The sequence below is a fragment of the Myotis yumanensis genome, unplaced genomic scaffold, assembly GCF_028538775.1.
Source record: "Myotis yumanensis isolate MYYU_CA2020_CCGP unplaced genomic scaffold, mMyoYum1.0.hap1 SCAF_17, whole genome shotgun sequence".
Taxonomy (NCBI): Eukaryota; Metazoa; Chordata; class Mammalia; order Chiroptera; family Vespertilionidae; genus Myotis; species Myotis yumanensis.
In genome coordinates, this window is record NW_027223768.1 from 23,031,019 (window position 1) to 23,056,311 (window position 25,293).

General features: G+C 52.7%; 1 protein-coding gene across 3 annotated transcripts in view; it reads left to right on the plus strand.

The window, feature by feature from the left end:
* Window positions 1-259: 259 nt before the first annotated feature.
* The window catches only part of KIAA1614 (KIAA1614 ortholog), a 37,010-nt gene continuing 11,976 nt past the window's right edge, over window positions 260-25,293 (plus strand). For 2 of the 3 annotated variants that reach the window (XM_070396891.1, XM_070396889.1), the window contains exons 1-5: window positions 7,640-7,920; window positions 9,543-10,489; window positions 11,187-11,250; window positions 16,750-16,896; window positions 22,237-23,756. In XM_070396891.1, coding sequence (XP_070252992.1) covers window positions 7,871-7,920; window positions 9,543-10,489; window positions 11,187-11,250; window positions 16,750-16,896; window positions 22,237-23,756 — 2,728 coding nt within the window. In that variant the 5' untranslated portion in view covers window positions 7,640-7,870. Of the gene's footprint in view, window positions 432-4,724; window positions 4,781-5,279; window positions 5,369-7,639; window positions 7,921-9,542; window positions 10,490-11,186; window positions 11,251-16,749; window positions 16,897-22,236; window positions 23,757-25,293 lie in introns of those variants that run through there. The other variant, XM_070396890.1, reaches the window with a different exon arrangement.

Consider the following 25,293-nt stretch of genomic DNA (forward strand, 5'->3'; position numbering starts at 1 on the left):
TTTTCTGCGTATAGCCTGGACCTTTCGTGGGATCTTGGAATTTGGGGTACAGCAGCTGCCTGCTCCTCTCTGCTGGGTTGAGAAACCTAGGCTATCCAAGCAGGAATAAACCTGAGAGGTTATTAGGACCAGGTTATCCTAAAGTGTATTCCAAAGGGAAACGGCTTCTGCGGCCAGTTTCCTCTGAGAAAGGCAGGGTTAAACAAAAGTAAACTGGGTTGGTTTTATCTTGTTTTCACTTCAGGACTTCCATGAGCCTTTGAAATGTCCTTGAGCCTAAAGATCTGCCAGGAGGACGAGATGACATACATTATCTGCCCAAACTTACTGGACCTGAATTCTCTTTTCATAGGAGACCTATTAATACATCATGGACCCTGAGGTTCTGAGGAATTTAGTTTGGGATCTGTTTTCCAGTCCAGCATTTCCAGGTGAGGAACTGGCCAGCACTTGGTCCTACAAGTAGATGGAGCCTACCCAGAGCTGAATCCCAGCTGCCAGAGTCTAATCCTGGACTTTTCGAATTTGGATCTTTCCCTGCATACCTCGCCCACCATGTACCTTAACTTAATCCAGGAAAAAACGTTCCATGCACTGCAGAAGTGGAAGGAATTCTGCTCAGAGAGGCTGCTTCTGAGGTTCATTTGTGTCCTCAGCAAAGCCTCCCAGGTGGTGGGGGCAGGAGGGAGCAGGGAGACTGGGACCCCCACAGGACAAGGCATTGCACAGCATGGTGTTTAGAGAGGGCTTAGCTCCGAAAGGCCCAGAGAGTAGTCGATCTGAGGAGCTAGTCTGCAGCAGGAAAGCCTGAGGGCAGCTTCCACATAGGCAAAAGCAGACTCCCCTAGACCCTGAAGACTGGCCTTCTTGGTGTCCCTGCAAGCCCACACCTTGTGGTGTAAGCTAGCTGGAGACTGCTGGCGAGGGCTCTCAGGTGTCTGTCCCCTCTGTGGCCTGGGACGATGTCTCCAGGAGAAAGAGGATGCAACTGCTCTTCAGAGCTTGTCAAGCTCATCCCCAGCCAGAAGCCAGGAGTCTGCAGGGCTCCACGCTGACTTCCCCACTTGCTTGAGGCTGTGTGTTCAAAGGCAGCGAGATAAACTGACACTGGACTCCCTTTCCAGAGTAGTCTCAGCTACTCTGTCCAGAGAAAGGACACAAAAAAGATAGAAAATGAAGAGCTTGGGCTTTCCAATGCAATAGCATTACCTTGCAGGTGGCCAAGATGTACTGCCTTTCCCCTCTGCTCAAAGCAGCTTCTGAGGCTCTGGGGAGACCCTCCCCCATCCAACACTGAGCCATTCCACTTGGCCAGGTTAGACCTCCACTCACACCGTCAGAACTTCCTCCCTCCCTCCCTGCCTGCCACCAGAAGTGTGTGTGTGTGTGTGTGTGTGTGTGTGTGTGTGTGTGTGTGTGACAGTGAGCAACTGTCCTCCATGCCTGAGGTGGCCCATTCACCCTCCCCGCGCCCCTCCCCTCACCCCCCAGGTGCAAGCCTTGTTTCCCTTTGGGCGTTAGTGGGGTTGGAGAGGCTCTGACTTGGGAGGGAAGCATTCCTAGAGGGCACCCATCTGAGATCCGTGGTCTGGTGAGGCCATGTGTGGGACTTTCTCTGGAAGGTTAGTCCCTGCTATAACTCAGCCAGAAATGTGGTTGCTTGGCCTGGAGCAGGGCTGGGGGCTGGGTCACTCACCAGCCTTGTAACTGTGGGCAGATTCCTAGGCCTCCCTGAGTCTTACTTAACTCCTTCCTCTGCACAATCTGACTTGCAGGGCTGTTGGGGGCATTAAAGAATAGGAGCTGCTGCTCTAACGCACATGCTGGTATCTGCCTTTCACAAAAAGAAGGACAGTGTGAGGCAGATGGCAGTATTTAACTCCTGTCCCTGCGGATGTAGGAGAGGAGAGCTATGGGAAGGCATGTTCACAACCCAGGATCCCAGCACATCCATCCTGAGTGAAAACCTCCTTAGAGAGTTTCTTCAACAAGTAAAATGCATTTCCACTGTCCTCATTACCAGTCTCTCACTTAATCAAGCTTATACCCAGAACTCAACCAAATTAAATGCTTGGGTTTTTCATAGTAAACAATCATATGATCTACAATGACTTTATATTCCTTTAAAATAACTATATATTATAATTATACTCATTTTAAATAGTTATACATTACAGAACTTACAGGCCATTGTTAAATGAATGTGGTTATGCAAAGCATTCTTATTCAGTCCCTAATTTTGGTAGGACCACCCTGAGGTTTCATCAGCCTCTACTTCTGTGTGCATTGTTGAATTTTGTTAAATACCTTTTTAGCTTCCATTGAAATCGTTGTAATTTTTAAAAAAATATGTTTTTATTGATTTTTTAGAGAGAAAAGGAGAGGGATAGAGAAATAAAACATAGGTGATAAACATCAATCTGCTGCCTCCTGTATGCCCCCTACTGGGGACAGAGCCCACAACCAGGGCATGTGCTCTGATAGGGAATCAAATCGTGATCTCTTGTTCATGGGTCAATGCTCAACCACTGAGCCACACCGGCTGGGCGAAGTCATTTTTAATGGAACAATTGGTATGAGGACTATAGTAATATATTTCTTCATAGTTTCTCATATGTCTTAAGCAAATCATTAATATAGTATCAAGCACTTTCTGTTTTTTCTCGAGATCAAAAATTGTCACAAACATGACTTTAGGGTTCAGTCACCCTTCAATATCTTTCTCCCTGAATCAGTTCTCATTTTGTGGATGAGAAAATTGACTTGGCCAAGATACAGTGATTATAGACAGGTCAAAGTCAGATGTCCTGTTGATGACAGCCTCCCACATGGCAGGCATGGTGGAGTAGGAGGGACAGTATTAAAATATTTCCCTAATATCAGTCATTTCCCTATGGTTAGGATTATGAACTGAAAAGCTGCAGTTTGGGACCAAATGTCTAGGAAAGTCAGGGTGGATACGGGGTAAGTGGGCATCATTGAAGTCTGGAGGCCATATCTCCAGGGAAGGTCCCTGTCCCATCCTAGTGGGCTCTCTGCCTGCCAGCCTGGGGGAGCAGTGCAGGCCGACTCTGACCAGGTAAGAACCCCATTTCTGTTTTCCTTGGGACTTAGTCAATTCAGGTTGGTGTGGCATAAGAGAGCATGGCATACGTGTGTTTATACATGTGTGTTGGAGTGTGCAGAGAGGCATAACAAGGAACTAAGGTGACTGCTCTCTGGATGTGCCCGTTGTCATGTTACCTGACTGTATTATCTCAGGTGTCCTCTCCCAGCCTGTTTTGCATGCTTCTCTCTCATTATCTTATCCTCTCCATGCCCCCATCCATTTCTTCTTCTGAAAGCTATTTTATCTCCAAATTTCCAGTCTCATTCAAAATTGAAGTGACAGTCCACACTGCTATCTGTGATCAGTTTTGGGAAGAAGGAAGAGTGTCAGGGGCAAAGAGGCCTGGGCACCAGGTGTAAATAGGAGTCAGTCAGGAAGCCTGAGTGCTGTCCAGGCCCTGACAGTGACTGACTTCTCACAGGCCCTTGTGCAGGACCAGTCATAGTGAGTGAATGAGCCAAATCCTTTGGAAATGGCCTAGATCCTCTTAGCAAGCAATGCCCCCTTCTTCTCCTCTTAGGCATTCTAACCTGACAGGGATTTTTTTTCTCACTTCCATGTAACCATCTGGCATTTAATCAATACCTTCCACGTGGTCGGGCACATGTTAGGGACCAGGGACAAAGATAAGGAACAGGAAGCTCTCTGTGAAGTATTAGATATTGACAACTGAGGGCTGGCAGGAGCGAGCCCAGGGTACTCTAACCCAGGTCAGGAGGACTGTGGAAGGTATTGGGGAAGGCTTCCCTGAGGAGGAGAAATTGGTATGTGTGTGTGGAGTGAAGCAGGGTGTTTCAGGCTGAAGGAAAGCCTGGATAAAGGCAAGGAGCCATGAATCCGTGTGGCAGTCGAGGGAACTGAGGGAATTCCATGTGGAGGGCACACAGGTTAGGCTGCTGGGGTGTTGAGAGCTGAGGCAGGAGGGACCATGCACTGTGTAAAGGAGTTTGTGTTTTAACCCCAGGACTTGTGCTTCTCAAAACTGACTGGGCCTCAGCCTCACCTGGGCAATACATTAGAAAGCAGACTCCTGGGCCTTCCTCCAACCTAAGGAATCACAATCGCCTTGGGTGAGGCCAGTGTCCCAGGAGACTCTCTACACAGGCACAGGTCAAATCAGGCCTTGGGAAGTCGTGGAGGGCTCTAAGCAGGGGGGTAGGCAGGTGCATGGGAGACAGCCCCAACACTCTCTTGGGTCTATACTGAGTACAGACCCAGGACAGAGAGCAGTGTCCCCATTGGGCGCTCCTCAAACCACATGCCCCATGACCAAGACAGGAGCCACCAGAAAATTCAGGTTTCCAGTTGGACAGGCTCCATCAGGTAGTACAGCAGGGGGATGGCAGAGATGTCTCTCCCATCCCACTCCCCCCCACACACCTGACTCTAACAGTGTGACCTTGAAGGACTGTTTCTCACCTATGCCTTCATCCTAAGTGGAACCCAGTTTCCACAATCCACATGGCTCTTCATTCAGGCTGAGTGTTGAGAGCATGAGGAAGAGTGAGGCTTGATGTTTTATCCAGGCTGAGTGGAAGGTGGGCTTCCCTAGTTGTTCAAACGGAGGAAGAGGGCTATGTGATTGCTACTTACCATGTATTTGTGTTCTTCCTAGATTTCTCTCCAAAAGATGGTAATGAAATGCAAGAGCCTGATGCATAAGGATATAAGGTAGTTCCCCAGCCCAGAAACATGCTATGCTGAAGGGGGTAGGCCCAAGGTAGACCACCTTTGAGAGATTTCCACTTCACAGGAGTGTAAATTCCTCACCTAGCCCCAGAGGCCCTAACCCAGGCCACACCACCCTACGCTGCAGCTTCAGGTCTCCCGTGGCCTTTCCCAGTTTCACTTTTATGCTTAGTAATACTGAAACCAGGCAGTTTCACACCTCAATGCCTGTGTTTATGCTAATCTCTCCACTTGAAATGCCTTCCACCCACCCTCTGTCTGGCTAATTCCTGCTGATTCTGCAAGACCTAGCTCTCTGTGGTATCCCCTCCCACCCCACACACACCTCAGTGCGTTCCTGTGAAGCGACCAGCTCCACTACCCTATGCTACCCTCAATGGGAGCGCTTATACAGAAAGTTTACGGCCTGCCCCTTCCATGCCCCACTTGACCAGAAACATCTCAAGGACAGGCTTAATGGTATTACATTTTGTCTCCCCAGTGCCCGGCACATAGTAGGAGCTCAACAGATATTTACTGAACCAAACAGAATCCAAATGAATGAGAAGTACCTCAGATTCACGTGTCTTGGTAATTTGATCACATTCGGAGGATTTGCTTATGGGTGCTTTTAAATACGTGATCTTTTAAAGCCTCTGTATAGATGTGACTCTCTGTTCCCCTATCTTAAGTGTAAAATACATTTAATAAGTAAACTGTAGGTGTTTATTTGCATCTCAAAAGGTTGGGGGGCAGGTTTCTTTTAAACATTAAGCCTCTGCTGGAACTTTCAGAAACTTGCCTTAGAGATCATTAACTTCTGGGGGAGGGGTGGGGACAGGCGTCATGGAGAAGTTACCTCTAAGAGTTTGAGTCCTGAGATGTCTCTGAAAAGGGAAGCAAGGAAGAAGATCTTGGAGCTGGACAGGATTAGGTCAGCTTCTTTTCTGCTTGCTGTGTGGCCCTGAGCAAGCCCCTTAATCTCTCTGTACCCTGTTTTCTTTATTACTAAGGTGGGGGGACCCTATGCCCACTTTGCAGGGTTGTTGTAAAGATCCTATAGGAGTACCTGAGTTCGTAGGAGGTCCTGATGATAATAATGGCATTGTTGTTGTTAGGTTTGGCATGGCATTTGGAGGAGAGGAATGATTTCACCTTGAATGGCAGGATTAAGGAAGGCAGAAAGGACCCAGAAAGAAAAGGCCAGACCATTATGGCTGGGCTGCGTATTTTGACTATTATAGCACCTCCGAAATTTTTTTTAAACTAAAGCTTTCCATGCTGAATGTGCAGAATACTGGCAGCTCATACAGTGTGTTTGATGTGAGGGCCTCGTACTCCAGAAGGCTTGCCACTTACTAGCTCTGTGACCTGGCACAGATCACCTAAGGTCACAGAGCTAGTAACTCAGTTTCCCCATCTGCAGAAAGGAGATAATACACAGTACCCATCTTTTAAGGTTGCCATATGAGCTAAGGAATGCATTGTGCTTAGCCCAATGCAGGTGCACAGTATGCCATCATCGATGGTACTCTGTCATGAGGTGATCAGTACTAAAGAACAGTGTGCCCTGTTGGAGAAACCACTGGCTCTAGGAAAATGCAGAGGGAAGGGAGCTAACTGCTAGAGCACTGGGCCCGGACGCTGGAAACCACCTGTCAGGAGAGCTGTGGGGCCTTGGGCCTGTTCTGTAACAAGGAGGGGTTGCCCCGGGTTCCTAAATTAGCTCAAGGCTATTTTACCACAGCTCCCCAGACAGCTGCTCTCAGGACTGGGTGCTTTGGCTCTGCCCACCTGCCCCACCTTCTACAGGGGAATTCCTCATTAAAGAGGCCTCCTCTGGAAATGACCTTGGCCTCTCTCCGCCACCACCGCACCCTCACTGTGTGGTCCTTGTTGTTGCTATGCCTGTCATCTAGATGGTGACTGTAGAACACATGTGCAAATAGAAGAGCTTCACATGCTTCAGAGAGAGCTTGCTGGCTGCAAGGAAGATGAATGGCACTTTCCCTTTGTAGAGATTCCCAGACTCTCACTGGTTCTGACTCTCTTGTTTCCCATCGTTGGTGAAAAAATGGGTTTGGAAATAGGCAAGGCTCCGCACCTCTCTCCCGGTAGCAAGAGAGAAAGCTCCGGTTGGCTTGGGCCACAGATGCAGGTGAAGCCCTTTACTGCTACTTCCAGGTCTGGAAAAAGTGACAAGGTGTCTTCAGGGGAAACCTACCCAGGCGCCGACCCCAGGGGGCTGGCAAGGCAGGCTCCAGGCTCTCCCTTTGGCAAGACAGGATGGGGGAACCCACCTCTACTCTGGTTACCCTCCCGCCTCTGCAAAACAGAAACTAATGACCTTGACCTCGAAGCAAATGGTGCCCCAGGCTGATGGGGACGGCAGGGACATCCTGCGGAAGAGGGCTCCGAACTCCTCTGGACAGGCTGTCTAAACAAAGGGCATTCCGTAGCTTCCACCCGGATAGCTAGCGGAGCCTCACTCCCAGCCTGGGGTGTAGAGTTACACGCATTCCCACGAAGTTCGGGAAGACGTGCTGTTTTCTTAGCTTTTGCTCCCGTTGAGCCTCATCCCACAGCTGCGCTGCCACAGCCGACCCAGGGTCCGCCACGGGCCACGAGGGGTCAGTCGGGCTAAGCACCCCGCGTCCCTGTGTCCCCACAGGGCTCAGGCGTGTTCCCGAACTCAGCCCGGGCCTCGCCTGCCCTCCCGCCCCGCTGACGTCTGCGAGGCGCTCGCTCCCTGGGGCTCGGGCTGCTGCAGCCGGTGCCGAGGGGGCGAGGCCGGGCGGGGCAGGCCCCGCTGCTCCAGCCCCTTCCGCTCCCCTCCAGTCTGCGCTCCGCTCCGCTCTCCCAGTCCCGGCCCTGGAAGGCGCCGGGCTTGGCTTTTTCCCCTTCGTGGCACAGCCACGAACTAGCAGCCGATGCCACAGCCATCCCTGCCGGACCTGCTTCCCTCCTGCGACCCGGAGGGAGGCCGCGGCTGGACCCCACCCGGGCCCAGGGCTGACTGCGGAGCAGGGAGCGGAGCCTGGCCCGGCGGCCTGGGAAAGAGAGGGGATCAGCGGAGGGCTCGCTGGTCCAAGGATGGAGGGGATGGAGGAGCCAGAGGCCAGACCTGCCAGTGGGGGCCTTCTGTGAGTACGGAGGAGGCAAGGAGCCGGCCCGCTGCGGGGTGGCGGGATGGCGGGGCGGTGGAGTCGCGGAGCTGTAAGGGTTGGGGGAGGCCTGCCCTCCATGTCCATCTTCATTTTAGCCTTTCTGAGTTTGAGCTAATGCAGCACTTGGGCCACAGAATCACTCCGAGCAGCACCTTCTGTCTCCCTAGGCCGCCTGCAGTGCCCCATTGGAAAGTCTCTCTAGATGGATTAGCTCTGGAATACAGGTCTAGAGTTTCCCCGTCAGAAAGTTTCTTTTTATTTAACCAAAACCACTCCCATTATATTCTAATCCCCTGTTCTCTGGATTGAACCTTAGAAGGGAGAAACCCGTGACTAGGCTGCAAGGAGAAGGTTGGTAAATCCTAGTTTAGCTGTAGATGATCTCGGCCTTCTAAAGATGGTCCTTAAACTACACTGGCTGAAAGCTGATGTGACAGTTTGCACCGTGTGTACTTTGCTTTATGAAATATGTACATGCCTGAGACATGTATAAATTAAATTGTAATAAACAAGTAGAGGGACTTGCCAATTAAGGTAATTCTATGGTGACTCTTTAGTCAACATATGAAGTAAATAATTAACTCCTAATTTGTAATATATGTAAATATGGATTTTTGTACATGCAGTTTATTTCAAGTGGGACATATCTAGATGTATGATATCGAGGGAACATTTTCTCAGAGAGCAGGGTGAATATTAAGACCTTGTGGCCTGTATGTGTGCACAGAACGGCTTGGTGAATAAAATCCCCTGCTCACTTGCATTCCCTACAAAGAGACTGACAGCAAACTATGCCACCAAGGAGCTGTGTCATCCTGGCAAGTCACCGAAGCCCTCTAGTCTGGATTATTCTCATTACAGAATAAGGGGAGTGAGGTTAAGTGACCTCTGAGTGCTTTGGAAGAGCCATGGCTTTGAAACAAAAAGCTTTGCATTCCAAACCGGCTTCCCTTTAGCACCTCTGTGACATAATCTTGCCGTACCTCAGGTTCACAGTCTGAAAATGAGGATAATAATGCTGTGTGGCTGAAGGATGTGAGGATTATTTGAGAGAGTGTGTTTGAAAGCACTTGCAGGCCTGCCTGGAGCAGATGCTGGTAGGAGCTAGTGACTGATCATGGCCACCCTTTGAGCACAGCACCATGCTGTAATCCTGTGGTTTGGAGGGTGGGAGTGTGTGTGGGGGCAGGGAGGGCGCATGGGACACCTTCCACCCAACAGTCAGACCCTGAGGTCCTGTGTGATATCACATCTTCACTGAGATCACCTGCCAGGAAAACAAGAGGCCAGGCATTGGGAGATCTGACCTGGCTTTTCACTCTGGTCCACATCTGGCTTAGGATTAGTTGTTTGATGTTTGTGCCCCCTCTGTAAAACGGAGTTAGAAAACCTAAATTTAATAATACCTTTTTGTATCATTCAGTGATTTTTGATTTTCAAAGTGCTTTCACATTATCTACAGGGTATTTATTCCCTGCTCTGCCCCAGATTACTCTTGTCTGGATAGGGCTCAATATGAAGGCGCTTTGGGGACCCAGGAAGTTGCTGGAGCTAGCCAGGCGCTGGGTCTAAGGAGCTCTGTCTATTTTATTTTCCAGAGAGTCCAACATAGGGAGCAGAATAGCCAACTCCATGGAAGTGACCTCAGCTATGGTGAGAAGTGGCACTGAGCCACAGCCCAATAATGGACACCTCCCAAGACCCTGGTTCTGCCCTCAGGAAGACAGAACACCCAGCCAGATGGTCCCCCACCCTCCCAGGGCATGGGGGATACAGTCCCAAGGACCCTCTGTGCTGGAGTCCAAGGTCAGAGCCTTGAAGGAAAGTATGACAGCAGGCAAACAGGGGGCAAGCCCCTGCCTCACGACCCATGAAAGACCGTCCCCCAAGAAACCCAAATGCCGACGAGTCAAAGTGGGTGGAGCCAGAACTCCATCATCAGGGTCTCCCTTGCTGGATACAGTTGTGGTTCTCCATGCTCAGAACCCGAACGAGGGACCGCAGGACAACAGTGTCAATGAGAAGGAGCCTGCCATGAATGGGGGCCCCAGACCTCCCAGGCCGCCCGCCCCTGGGCTAGAGTGCTGCAGTGGGAGGAGCCTGTGGGCTCCAGAAGCAGTAAGGATACTGCCTGACCATGAGAGGAGTCTGCTGCCAGGGTCCAGCTCTTCGCAAGACAGCCCCCTCCACAGAGTTACTTCAGGACAATCTAGGGGCCCTAGACCTTGTAACAAAATTACCCACGTGCCCAACCTGAGGAAAGGAAGGTCATGCCCTCTGCAGGATGCTCTAGTTGCAGGCGAAGACCTGGATAGCTTGTCTCTAACCTCCGAGGAGGACTTTGTCCCCAGGCCGGCCCTGCTGGGGGGCCTCTGGAGAGCCGGAGACCTGGGGGCTCTGGGCACGGGGCGCAGCGCCTTGCCCCTGTCTGAACAGGTGGAGAGGAACCGCCTTCTTCTGCAGGAGATGCTCATTGTTGGGGGGCAGGGCCCCCCCAAGGTGGGAATCCCAGCCCGGACTCTATCCTGGGACAGAGCTGTATCAGGTGAGGCTCACTCTGCAGGTCTGGGTGGTAGGGACAGCAGAAGGGAGTCCAGAAGGAAAAGCAGAAGCGGGTACTGCACAGGGGCTGGGGCAGGACAGGGAGGAGAGCTGCCTGTCACCAAAATCATCAGGATGTCCTCTTGTTCTTGGCCTTGACATAGAGTGTTTACCACCCCACAACCAGCCCCATCTGCTGAGTACCCCCATGACTCCCCAGGCCAATGGGAGGCCACCCTCTGTGCTTGGGGATGGCGGCTATCATAGCTTCTTTCCTGTGGCAAGTAGCCTTTTCTAGAGGCTCTTTGCATCGCCCTCCAATGACGTGCCCTCACCACAAAGTGGCTGAGCATCTCGTCAGGTGGACTGAACTCAGGCAGTAGCACCACTGGGCTGTGCAAGTGTTCAAGCCTGAGAAGACACCTCTGTCCCTTCTTTCTTTCCCATTCCAAGAGCTCACTCCTCACCCACTCCCGAGAGGACCCGTGTGGGCCCCTTAGCCCACGGCAGGGCCTCCCACAGCCACCGTGACAGGCCATGCCTCCACCTCTCAGGCGGAGACACAGGCAGAGGAGAGGAGTGGGTTTATCTGGGAAGCAAATGGCTTCTGGAGACACGTTTCTCCTTGACATTCCTCAAGTGGCAGTGGAGAGCCCCGTTGCTGGCTCTGCCCTGATCTCTGCTTCTGTTCTGGGTCCTAGAGCAACCATCTGGGGACATGGACTGGGACTCAGGCATCTCCCTGCAGGACTCAGACCAGAACAGGTAAGAGCTCAGAGCGCACCCTTTCTCTCTCTCCCTCTTCACCATTGTCCCTCCATTTACCGATCAACGGGAGAGTAGGAGACCTTGAGAAAGCACAAGGGCAGATCAGGGGACAGTGGGCCACTATGGATTGTCAACTCTGAGACAGAGTAGAAGGTGCCAGTCACCCCATGTCCCAGGCTGGGCCTGCCTGCTACTTCAGCAAAACCACTCAGTGGGCATGAGGCACTGTGCAGAGCATTGCAAACGACGTGCTCTTGCTTTGTGGGATTCGGTTCCCCTGCCTGGCCTCTGTTTCTTCATCTTTAAAGTGGGACAACTCGTACGTGTGTGGTTGATTTCATAGGACTGTGTGAGTCTAAAAGGAAATAACGGTTGTAAAAACCCTTAGGGAAAGTGTACAAATGCAAAGCACTTACTGCACCGATTCCTTTCCCAATCGAGGTGGTGTGCTGGGATCATGTAAGGATCTCTCCTCCTCCAGTCCCACCCTGCTATCCCACAGAGTTTGCTCTAGCCACTCGGCCAGTGTCTTGGGGAAAGTGGGCACACCAGGTGATTAGGGGCGTGGGCAGTGTCCTGACTGGGAAGGATGGTCAGAGTACACTCACAGTGGGGGTGCGGGGCGCATCTGTGAGTCTGAGCTGCTGCCCACTGCTGTCTGCTCAGAGATTGGCCTCAACCCTGGCCTGGTACATGTGTCATGTAGCCCAGTGTTTGGAGTCATTTTTGCTCAGGAGTCAGGTTCTGGATCTTCTGGGCCCCTAGGATCAGGAGGTCATGATGAGTCCTTGGGGTGAGCATAGGGGGAGAGACACTCCTGCACTTCCCAGGATTCTCGGGACTGTAGGTACCTGAGGACACCCGAGGCAAGAATGTAAGGAAGAATGACCGAGCCCTGCCCACCCTGCTTATCCTTGCTATTCCCAGTCCTGCCTGCTGATTCAGATATAGACTCAAAGGAAAGCTAGAGGGAAGCCCTCTTACCACTCCCCAAACCACCAAGACCAAAACTAGAAAGAAAAAGTAATTTAACCATTCATCAGTCTTTTCAAATACCGTGCTCCTGATGCATCTAGTGTTCTAAATCCTAGATGGAGAGGGAAGGATGCTAACTAACACTTGAAGTCCTACCACACAGCTAGTGCCACCTGGGACTTCCATGCGATGTCATTATCACACTCACACACACCTCACACTAAAATCTCTTTCAGGTCCCAACTTTTATGAATAGAGGGGCTCAAGAAAGCCAATTTAATAAGTCATCTTTGGGGAGTCAGGCTGAAATTCAGGAAGAGGAATTCCTGGCCACCAGAGCTGAGCAGGCCATTGTCCCCCCACCTGGGGTGTCTTGGACACCTGTCCCCACACACCAGACGGCCAGCCCAGTGGGGAACTTGTTAGCCTTCTTCAAGAAGGCAAGGATGGAGACACTTTGATGTCTTAGGAAAGCTATGTGCGGCTCCACCCAGATCCTTTGAGAGGTGTTAAATGAAGTATGTTCAAAGCAGTCCTGTTTAAGGATGCCCTCTCTTCCTTCTCTGCTGAGAGAAGCTCCTGTTTATGGTCTAGACAGCTGGTTCCCTCTGCTACCCAACAGCGTCCTCTGTGGAAGATGATTTGTGTGAAGCCCTGTCAAAGGTTTTTGAAAGTCTAAAGACCAAGCACCACCTCGCCCTCTCTAGCTTCGAGATGGTGTGTCACTTCCAAACACGACTTCCCTTTCAGACTACCACTGGGCCATCTCTTTGGTAGGCGGTTTCAGCTCCTGTTGAGGGATTGCATTCTTTACTCAGTGAGGGGGTGAGAGTAATTTAACAAATAACGATGCTACTAATAACAGCAATAATCATCGTAAATGTGAACAGCCCTGTGCTAACCCCTTGAAAGAGACTCAGGTCTCACTTAACAACTGAGTCCTTGGTTAGCAGATGGGGAAACTGAGACTTAACCCCTAAGCAACCTATCAGGGTGACACAGCTAGGAAGTGGCAGTCCAGAACAGGAGCCTAGGCAGGCTGCCCAGAACCACCGCTCTTGGCTCTGGCCTGTCAGCATCCTGCAGCCCAGAGAAGAAGGCACCAAGATAAGGCCCCTGCCTCGTGAAGCACACAGTCCAGAGCACCAGGCCTTCCTTACCTCTTCCCCTCACTCAGGAAACTACACACAGTGTGACAGCAGGAGCGCTCTCTCCTTGGTCATCAAAGGGCTAGATAATATACAAAAACGGAACAAATGCTGGGCAGAAAGTTTATGTATGTTCTGTACACTATATATTTTCTCTCTACCCGCCTCATCCTATAAACTGGGAAATGGCAGTTGGCATTACTTGCCAAATTATTTCCCTAAATCGTGTTCCTGGGATGACAGGGTTAAACCCAGACTTGTTGGAGCTTATTGTTTTAATCCAGGATTATGATGGCTGCAGAAAGAGGCCACTCTGTCCTGGCTAGGAGAGGACTCGAGATCTCGACCTGCCTGTGCCTTCAACATGAAACTGGCGTAGATGGAAAAACCAGAGGGGAGGGGGCCACATGCTGCCCTTTGTCCTTGGGAAGCAGCTTAGGACCCTGGTGGTTGGAGGGGCCAAGGAAAGGGCCAGAATACTCACATGGAATTCCCCTTGTCTTTGTAGGGTTTGCTGCTCCTTGAGAGCCAAACATCTGTGGTGTGAACCCCACAGGGAGTCTCCCCACCCCACTTTGGGGTGCACTAGACTTCCTAGCCAAAGACCCAGACTCACAGGGTCGTGAGTCCTCTCCCCTATTATATGCCTGCTGTTTACAGATGGGGAAACTGAGGCCCACGGAGGAAAAGCACTCAGCCACTTGATCCCTGTGCCCTACCCCCTGAGCAAACGAGCCCCGATGTGCAGGCGTTCAGGAAAGTGGCCAAAGCCGTCTATTCTCAGGTGGAATTGCCTTTACCTAGCCGTGTTCTAGCTGCCCAACCCTTTCAGGACACTTCCCAGAATTGTGAGAGCTGGGGTTGTGGGTGATAGTCCATGATGGGATGGGTTTGGCTCCAGGGCTGTGTGCCCTTGGCAGAAGCCAAGGTCAGAGTAGACTGGAAAGGCTTCCTCAGATGGAAGAGTCTGAGCCTGCCTGTCTGCCGGGGTTGGCACCCCTGCAGTGGACCAGTATGATGTGGCCATAGGAGGTGGGCAGTTAGACTGGGGCAGGCTCACCATCCCTCAGGACCACACCTGCTTGCCCCCTGTCATGGGAGAAAGGCCACCTTCCCTCCAAGGGCTGGGCAGTGCCTGCCCTCTCCAGGGTGTACCATGACTAGGAACTGCCTCCCCCACTAACATTGGCTGCCATCTGTGAAGGTGACTGCCACTCTTCCCCTTCTCAGTTTGTAACTGCATGGATGCCTCCAGGTGCCCCAAAAGCCCTGTTTTTCTAATCAGTGGGAAAAACAGCTTTGTGTGTCAGGAACCGAAGCAGGGCAGCTGATGGGGGGGAAAAATCAACCGCTCCAGTTTGAGGGACAGAAAGGAAATAGCAAAGCTGGGAAATGGCTTAGAAACCTGGGGCAAGGCCGATCTTGGCAGCATCTGGCCAGCTGCCTGGGGCCCTCCTGCCTGCCCACCGGGTCTTGTGACAAATGCCCCCCGACAGCCAGGGAACCGCAGCTGTCACCGGAAGGCTCCGAGTGCGCAGGCTGGCAGCCAGAGGCCCGCAGCTGCAGGGGCGGCTCTCCGGGCTGGTAACCTCATTATCTCTGCTGTCGGAGCAGGAGCCCCAGGGAGCAGAGCTGCTCTCAGCAGTGTGTTGGAGGAGCTGCCTGCTCGGGAAGCTGTGCAAAGGGAGGCCTCTCCTGCCAAAAGAGGCTGCGCAGGGCAGCAGGCCTGGAGACTCACTTGCACATCACTCTAGTCAACCCTTCTGGTTCCAAAACTGTGCCTGGGCCCTGCCAGGGTTCACAGGCACAGATGGTGCCTTTATACTAGCAGCACTTTTTGTTTTCTTGGGCCTCAAAGCAGGGTTAGGCACAAATAATAAGAAAAAGAAAGGAAAAAAGAAAGAAGCAAGGAAGGAAGGAAGGAAGGAAGGAAGGAAGGAAGGAAGGAAGGGAGGGAGGGAGGGAGAGAGGGAGGGAGGGAGGGAGGGAGGGAGGGAGGGAGGGAGGAGGGAGGGAGGGGAGGAGGGAGGAAGAAAAAAATCCTAGACTGTCCAGAGCTTATCTAAGGATGTCCCAAGAAGGCTTCAGAGTTATGCCACTCACAGATCTGTCACCTGTCATCTAGGAATCTACTTGGCACCTTCTTCCCTATCAGCGCAAGGCCCGTTTCTCCAGGTTACATTTGGGTGGGAAAGAATGGGGTAGACAGAGGACTAGGCTCTGCTGAGCCTCTGCCTGTCTGAGCCTCCTCCTGCGGACCTCCCTGGTGAGGACAGGGGCAGCCACGGGGGATGCTGAAGTCACATCAAAGAGCATGTCTGACTCTAGCCACAAACACCCTCAGCCTGTCCTGGGACCCAGGAAGGAGAGGGGACAGAGGATATGGGAAGGATGCTGGAGGCAGTGGGGCTGGCTATCGTCTGCTCTGCTCTCATCTCAACTGATGTTCGACCTTGAGCAATGTGCCAAGTGTGCCTCTCTGCTCCAGAACACCCTCATCTGTCAAACGGAGTGAACACCTGCCTTCGGCCAGCCTGGCTGGGAGCGTGAGCTCTGTGGAGAGAAACATCTTATCAGTGGGAGGCTGTGGGGGTGCTGTTACTGCTGTAACCCGGTGCCAGCTGTATGTCACTGTCTGCAAGACAGCGTTGAAAAAGGGCTGCTGTCATTTTCTGCAGCTCTGGACTGGCTGGGGAGGCAGCACAATGTGTAGGTGATAAGGGCTGGTGAGGACCCTTATAATTAGGAAAATCAAGCCATTTGCCAACTTGGTATGGGTCCAGCTTAATTTCTCCCAGCCCTCAACGGATGCCTGATGGGCCTGGATTGGGACTGAGGCAGAAAAACAGCAGGACCTATAAAAATGTCACTTCTCCGAAGAGCAGAGCTGCAATGGGCAGAGCCCTGAGTCCTTGTGCCTGTGGGGGGAGCTCATGGTGGTGCTCGGGAGCTTGAGAGGGTATGTGTGGGTGCAAAGAGACAGAAGGAGAGGGGGAGCTGATGCGTGTAAAGACCATCTGGCTGGGCACAGGCCCAACCCAACAACCGAGGCCCTTTTCTCTCCCTCCCCCAGCCATGTAACTCCTGCTGTCTGCAGGGGAAGGAACAATAAAATAATCTGGAGACTCCTCTACCCTTTTCTAGATCCTCCTGGGGTCTCTGCCTCTGGTCCCTGAGCAGATGTCCAAGGCGGGCCAGCTCTACAGCCCTGTCTGGAGTAGCTCAGGGCCTTCTGTGGGAGTTGGACAAGGAAGGCGGCCCATGCAGGGTTTTCCTGGCATTGCCGCGCCAGATACTGTTAAAGCCCTCCTAATCCGTGTTATTTTCTTCTAATCCCTCCCCCGCTTGCTCCTGCCTGTGTGCCACCCTACAGGACCTTTGGCCCCAAGCCGGAGCCTGTGCTGAGGAGCCCCAGGAATGAGGAAGCCAAGCACCTGCTGCAGCGAGCCCGCATGAAGGCCAGGACCCGGCCCCTCCGTGCCAGCCATGATATCATGCCCACCATTGACCAGGGTGGCCGGTGAGTGGGTCCTGGGCCAGGGAAAAGAGATGGGACCTCGCCAAAATGCCTCTGCTCACTCCATGTGTGTGTGTGTGTGTGTGTGTGTGTGTGTGTGTGTGTGTGTTTCCCATACCGGGTGTTCGCTTTAATTCATTTAGTTGGTCAATATACTTTTACTAAGGGCCTAGACCAGCCATGGGCAAACTACGGCCCACGGGCCGGATCCGGCCCGTTTGAAATGAATAAAACTAAAAAAAAAAAAAGACCGTACCCTTTTATGTAATGATGTTTACTTTGAATTTATATTAGTTCACACAAACACTCCATCCATGCTTTTGTTCCGGCCCTCCGGTCCAGTTTAAGAACCCATTGTGGCCCTCGAGTCAAAAAGTTTGCCCACCCCTGGCCTAGAATGTTAAGCATTGAGGATTTGAAGATGAATGAAACATAATCCAAGCTCCCTGAAAGGACAAAAGTCATTGTCTCCAGGGAGAAAGGCAGGCAAAGGGATCAATACAATTCTGTGGATCGTGGTGTAGGAAAGATGGGCGTGCAGGGCAGGAAATCTGTAACTTCACCTGGGAAGGACTGGGAGGCTCAAGAGGAGGTGGTTTCTAAGTTGGGGCTTGAAGGGGACGTGACTATTCACTGGACAGATGAGGGAGGCAGGGGTGAGCATCCCAGGGCAGAAACCATGAGCAGAAGCCCCGTGCTCAGGAGTTTGGCCAGGCTGGAGCCTGAGGACCTGCTGGGTGCACGGTGTGAAGGCCAGAGAGCTCCGTGAGGCCAGTCGTGGAGGCCCCCAGGCCTGCTGAACAGTTTGCATGTCTCTCATAACAGCGAGGCATCACAAAGGGTTTTAAGCAGGTGGGTAGCATGGTCACGTTTGTGACTCAATAAAGCGGTCCTGGCTGCAAAGATATGTTGGATCTGGGGTTCCGGGGGCAGTGAGGAGATGCACCACGCTCCTGGTGCAATGTGATAGGGAGGAGGGTTTGGAGACAAGAGATTACTGAGAGCCAGGAGGAAGCAGCTTTAATGAGGCGGCAGAGAAAGTGGTTAAAAGACTCTGGAACCAGACCATTGGGTTGAATTTTGGCTCTGTCACTTTTTAGCTGTGTGTCTTTGGGGAAGTCTCAGTGCCTCGGTTTCCTCATCTGCAAAATGGGGATTATAGTAGTGCCTATGTTACAGAGTTGTTGTGAGGGTTATATGAGTTAATAAACACATGTAAAGTGTTTAGAATAGCTCCTAGCACATAGTGCAGTGATGGCGAACCTATGACACGCGTGTCAGAGGTGACACGCAAACTCATTTTTTTGGTTGATTTTTCTTTGTTAAATGGCATTTAAATATATAAAATAAATATCAAAAATATAAGTCTTTGTTTTACTATGGTTGCAAATATCAACAAATTTCTATATGTGACACGGCACCAGAGTTCAGTTAGGGTTTTTCAAAATGCTGACACGCCGAGCTCAAAAGGTTCGCCATCACTGACATAGTGAGTACTCTGTGAGTGTTACCTCTTGAAAGTAACTTAGAGTGGTCTCCACTTCTCCACTGGGGATATGTTCCAAGACCCCCAATGGATGCCTGAAACTAGAGATAGTACTGAACCCTATATATCCTATGTTTTTCCTCTACATTCATACCTTTTCACTTAAAGGAAGCACATTATAGCTTCGCTTTGGCATATCCGAATTGTCAACATCACTACTATTGCTCTTTGGGGCCATTATTAGGTAAAACAAGGGCTACTTGAACACAAGCACTGCGATACCACACAGTTGATCTGGTAACAGAGAGCTACTAAGTGACAAATGGGCAGAGAGCATATACAGTGTGGAGACACACTAAACAAAGGGATGGTTCATGTCCCTGGTGGGACGGTGTGGGACAGTGCAAGATTTCATCACATAACTTGAGAATGGCATGCAATTGAAAACTTATGAATTCTTTATTTCTGGAATTTTCCACTTAATATTTTCTGACAGCTGTTGACCGCAGGTAACTGAGACCACAGAAGGCGAATCCACGGAAAAGGGGGGACTACCCCTTTTAATTACATCTAGTAATTAACTAGATGTAGGAAGTAGGAGAGGGGAGTCAACCAGGATGGAGCCCAGGGTTCTGACTTGGTGTCTGAAGGTTCGATGGGACCTTATGCAAGGGGTGAGGCCTAGCTGCAGGGTCAGGCTTGGAAGGGAGTTACCCTCGGAACACCCACTGGAGACCCTCATCAGGCAGTTGGATATGGGATCTGTAGAGGAGGAGAGAGGTCAGAACTGCAGTTTGGGGTATTACCCTGTTTTCATGATGCTGGAGCTGTGGGTGAGCCTGGGTGCATCAAGGATGGAGAGATGGGAAAGAAACAAGTTCAAGGACATTCAGACCAGCACTTCACATATGTGGCTGCTCCCTGAGTCACACCCTATCACCATCATTGGGACTGTTCCATGTACGGTGCACTGTAAGGAACCACTTACATGTGGAGTTCTGGGCCTGAGATGAGATGGCCAGCCCATGGCAGATTGCACCAGGCCTGAGCAGGACCCACTCTGTGGTCGATAAGGCCTGTGGCTTCCATGGCATGGTGGGTGTGCTGGGCCTGCCAGTTTTCATCACCACGTGGCACTAGAGGAAATGAGGCTTCTCAGTGGAACTGGACCACATGCTCTTTGATGGAGGATGTTGAGCCCAATCATGAAAGGGTGAGGACCTTCACAGCACCATTGAGATGACTCCAGCATGAGCAGAGGGCTGTGGCCTGCCTCTGCTCAGTGTCAGTGTGGCCCTTAGGAGAGGGGCTCAGGAGACCCCATACCCTGGCAACAGGAGCCAAACAGGCTACCCTTTTATTTCCACATTTTGTGCCTTGTCTTCCTCTGGCTGGAGAGCACTAGTTATGAATGGGCATGACTTCTCTGAAGCAACCTAACTATTCTCTGCATGTATATGGGGCCCAGAGCCTTTGACTTCCATGGAACCCTCCTGTTTCACTTTCCACAAGTATATAGGTTGGATTGGGAAGGCTCACATAGGCAAGTCTATTGGCAAAATATACTTGACCACGTAAATGTACTCTTATATGCTTCCTCTTCCCTGAATCATGTCAGCAGCTCACAACAACCCATTCACTGACCTTAAAGTAGGTTCCCCTCTGCCAGCCTGTCCCCTGGCTGTAGAAATGCTATCTGAAAGCAAGGCGACCCACTTTAGCAGCTGCTGTGTCCAGAAAGGAATTACTTTGACTTGGCAGCACTGGTGAATCCTCAGAGGGTTGAGCTGAAAATCAACGCCAGATGGCTTGCTACAGATGCTCTTAAAGGTTACGCTGGTCAGATCATCCTGGAGAGCCGTGCTGAGTTAACATGGAGATGCCACGTAGGCCCTGGGCCTTGGTTAGATGCAGGAGCCTCCCTACACCCCAGCCAGCCCAGAGGCATCACTCCTTCCAAAGAGCAGTGAAGGATGATGGAAGCGTGGGGGCAAGCAGAGCCATCTTCAGAGGGCCTTTGTATCCTAGGTCTGGTGGAGGCGGCTGGGGCAGCCGGAACAGACAGACAGGCTTTGCCAGGAGGTGAAGAGGTAGCAGTAGCTGCATTCCCTGGAAACACATCAGCGTTGATACAAAGCAGCTCCTGGAAATACACGCTCTTGCCTTTTGGGGGACAGATACACCTAGCCTGTTGGTCTAATCTCAGGAGGGTAAACATGTCAGCAAGATGCAGGACCTGGGAGGTGACACCATAAGTGCCATTTGTCCTGTGTCAGAAAGTGGCTGTGTTCTAACTGTAGAGCTTGAGTGGGATGTATTGTGTGGTTAGGACAGCATTGTTACAGGAAGTGGGCTCCAGAAGGTGGCCTTCCCATCCTTCCCATAGGCCATTCAGCCCAGGTTCTGAGCCTGACAGAGTCCTCTCTGAGGATGCATACTGAGGTATCTGCTGGCTGAGAAGCTTAGCGGGGTGGGATTTGCTCACTGCCGAAGTGCCTTGTTAGCTCTGCACTTGTCTCCCAAATCCTCCTGGCACCTTTCTGCACTGTCCCAGCACTGCTGGCGGAGGCCTCTGGGTTTTAATACTTGAGTTGAAGGTGCCTCATGTGATTAAGCTCTCCTTCAGTTCTCCTTTGGGAACAAAAATAGTATTTCTACCTTTGGCATAAATTCCAGGGTGACTCAGTTCACCATCTTGTATTAAAAGTTAAGGTCAGCCCAACCGGCATGGCTCAGTGGTTGAGCATCAACCCATGAACCAGGAGGTTAAGGTTCAATTCCCAGTCAGGGTACATGCCCAGGGTGCAGGCTCGATCCCCAGTGTGGGGCATGTAGGAGGCAGCTGATGAATGATTCGCATTATTGATGTTTCTATTTCTCTCTCCCTCTGAAATCAATAAAATTTATTTTAAAAAATAAAAGTTAAGGTCAGTGATGTGGCTGGCAGGACCTGGATCCCTTTTTAGATGTGATTGTCCCACAGCCCCTTCCTCAGGTCCTGACAGCCTAAAGTGATCCAGGTGTAGGTGGGTCCTCAGGGAGGGAGAAGTATGGTACTTACCTGGCCTCTGACAGAAAAATGGGTCCATTCGCATAGTGGTCTGAAAGTCAGGTAACCTGCTCCAGGGCGCCCTGGTGTGAGATCTGACTTGACCACCAGGCACAGTGTCTCCCAGAGCACAGGTTGGTGACAGAATGCGGAGACTTTTCCTAGCACAGTAATTCTCATCACAGCTTTTCAGGATGAGTGTGCTTGAGGGGTTGAGGTGGGACAGGTACAGGGAAGGGGTGTGGGAACAGACAGAGGGAGCATCTGGAGCATCAGTGTTGCTCTGTCTAAATTTCATCTAAGCAAGATGATTGGGAACCCAGAGGGAGAGCAAGAAACCCTAACTTCTGGTCCCACACAGTCTCTGTAGAGACTTAAAATGTACTCTTCCCATTAAACCTTTATAGCAAATACAGTACTGCCACAAGTCATCACTGCCAGATGCCATGGTGGCCAGGCTCATGTACTCCTGTGTGCACACACGTGTGTGTGCGCACACACACACGCACATCACGCATGCCACGCTGGAGGACTGTGGTGTCATCTTCCTGTACAATCCTGAGTTTATTAAAGTTTCATCTAAACTCAGGCTGAGCTGGCGACAGAGGGAAATGCACAATAAAGAAGGTCCTGTTGATGCTGTTTAGCGCTCTGTCTCCGGCTCTGGATGGGCTTGTGAGCTACTCTGGTTTGCTGCCTGACTCCCCAGGAACCTGATTTGGGGTAACTTTGGGGTTGTGGTTAGCACGGAGCACCCCAGGCTACCTTCCTCCTCACTTCTGTGACCTCGTTTCTGTCTCCCCATCAGGGATGTTAGGAGGAACCCAGCCCTGGACCGGAGGATGCCCTTTGCCTGCAGAGACAACCGCCACAACGGGAGCACGAGCGACTCCTCCAGCGGGGAGTCCAGCAGCGGGCAGTGGCCGAAGCGGGGCCCCTCCCCGTCCCACGTCCGCTTTGAGGATGAGTCTGCCCGGGAGGCCGAGTCCCGCTACCTGGAGCGGCTGCAGCAGCGCCAGCGCCAGGCGCTGGGCCCTGCGCTGCAGATGGCAGAGCAGGGCCCCCTGCGCTCCAAGCCAGAGCTCGCAGACTACATCGCCGGGGGCCTCCTGCGCAGGGACGCAAGCGAACGGACTCCGCACAGGCTTGCGGGCCACCTGGACCGGAGAGCCTTCCCGGAGCGGCCGCCCACACGGCGCATCGGGAGGACCTGCCGAGCCTGCGGCAGTTGCATCGAGGACCTACGCCCTGCCCTTGGGAAGGCAGCCCGGGACCCCGAGGCCCTCCAGGAGCACGGGGCTGCCTGTGGGCTGGAGGGAGTGTTGGCAGAGCCCCTTAGCTCTTGGGGCTTGAGCGCCCCCTTCAGGCTGCTCCCCGCCGAGCAAGGGCCCCGCACCGACCGGATCCGGGAGACACGTATGGGAGACCCTGTGCACCCCGAGGAGGTGGACTCCGCCCTGGACAGCACCGACACCTCCGACAGCTGCCGGACCGACAGCGAAGAGGCCGGGACCTCTCAGCCCCCCAGAGCCCGCGGCCCCCGACTGCGGGGCTCCCGGCCTCGTGGAGGCCACAGGTGGTGCCGGAAGGCGGAAAGGGAGCCGCCTGAGAGCCCTCCGGCCCCGCACGACCTGCCTGGGGTTGATCTCCTGGAGGTTTCAGATGCAGTGAAAGAAGGCAGAGGACACACACCCGAGGGGACTCTGTTCCCCAGAGAAAACCCTTACTCCAAGCCTCCTGGGCAGGAACCTGAGGGGGCCCCCCTGGATTCCCAGGGGGAGTTGCAACCAGGAAACCACTGGGCTCCCTCTGTGGATTCCTCGGCCCTGTGCCAGAAGGCCTGTGCCCCGGCCTCCGTGAAGCTGGCACCCTCTGGGCCAGGCAGACAAGACCAGGTTATAGGAAGCCACCAGTCTCTGGAAACCATCCCCCTGCAACAGGGCCATGCAGAGCCCTCTGCCCCACACCAGGCCCAGCAGCCAACGGCTTCCCTTTCCTCAGAAGGCTGGGTGCCAACTCCTCCTTCTTCCAGGAAAACCACTTCACCTGGGCCTCACAGGAAGGCACCCCGCAGGCCCAGTGACCGGGGAGAATCTGCTGGCACCCCCCGGTCTCCTTCAGGAAGTGTAGTTCCCAGGACCTGTGAGCTCAGCGCCCCACAGACACAGCCCTGCAGCCACCACGGCAGGCACCCACTGCTGGGCCTCCCCACCAACAACTGCAACAACAGTGTGCCTGGGTCCTCGGGGGGCGCCGTCCTCGAGGGCAGGGTGGAGAAGGGCACCAGCAGCCAGGAGCCTGAGGCACCCCTGGAGAACTGCAGAGGTGGTAAGGTGGCCCCAGTCTGGGGCAGTCCTAGAGCTGAGGCCAAGTCTGTGGTCTCACACATCCTTCTCTTACTGCTCGTCTTCATAGGTTACATGGCCACACACCATTCCTAGCAGCCCCGTGGAACCCCCTGATCAATGGCAGGTGTCAGGGAAGCTAGCGGGGTCTGTGGGCTGGGTGCAGGGTTCAACGTCAGCCTGGAGGCGGGTTAACAACTCCCCTCAGGAGGCAGAGCATGGGAAAGTGGTGCTGAAGCCTCTGACCTCTGGGAATCCTGAAGGGTGTATAGAAGGTCCAAGCTAAGTGGCTGCTGGTGGCCTGGGCTGCAAGGAATTTTACCATCAGCAGAGCTAGGAGAGGCAGCAGCTCTAGGATTTACCATTTGCTTAGAGTCGTAAGTGCTAAAATGCCCCTTCGTTGTCTTCATTTCATTCATTCAGTATTGTTTGAGCACCTGTTACATGCCAGGCACTGTTCTAGACACAGGGGAATAAATGCAATAAGTGAATTAATTCAGCAGCAGTCCTGCCCTTGAGACCTTCCATGGCCAGGCACAGACATGCTGTCCAGAGCAGCAGCTGCCAACTGGTGGTCCATGAAGTTTGGAAGGTTGGTGACCGCTGGTTTAAGGAAACCTTTGGAGCAGCGATCGCCAACCGGTGGTCCGCAGACCACTGGAGGTCTGTGAGGTCTGAAAGGTTGGCAACCGCTGGTCCAGAGGACACAGTGACCAGCAGGCAAAATCTCTTACAAGGAATGCTGGGGTTGCTCTCTGGCACCTGAGCCCCCCCAGACCCCCAGCCCTGCTGGGCAGACTGGTGTGTTTCAGCAGGCAAAGGATGTAGGATATCACCTCTGCCCTTGGAAGGGGTCCACATAATGTGGGCAAACCTGGGCATCAGCAGCCTTAGCTCTGATCCCTGATGTTGTGAGCTAAGGTGAGCACCTCAGCCACTTACTTTTAGGCAGGAGTCACACGCCCACCCCACACAGCCTGCTTTAATGTGCCCACAGCTCTGGCAGCCCTGCGGCTGGGCTGACTCAGGAGGGATCGAGGGCTTGGACACAGTGGAGGAGGAGAGGGCAGACAGACGACGGGCCATACTGACCTTACTGAGGAAGTGGATGCCAAGGCTCTCCCCACCCTGTGTGCTGGCCACCCCGCCCCTGCACACAGACATACACTTTCCCTCTCCCTCCCTTGCTCACATGAACCTGGAGGAAGCAGGCCCCTCCTTGAACTAAGGTGTGGTTTCCTTCCCTGGTGGGCTCTAGGCTGGCTGCCCTTAACCACTTCCTGTGGGTCTTCTATTCTGAGAGCTGCTGACCTTTTTGGGCAGCCGACCTTCACCTCCTTGGGGCCTGGAGCAGAGGCCCAGGTGAGGCTCCTCTTCTCATTAGCCAGGAGGTCCTGGGCATGTCACTGAACCCCTTTTCACTCCAGGCTCCTCCACTGTAATCGGAGGGCAATAACAGAGCCTGTCTCCTAGGAACCCATGAAATAATCTCTGGGGAGGGTTTAACTCATTGCCCAGCA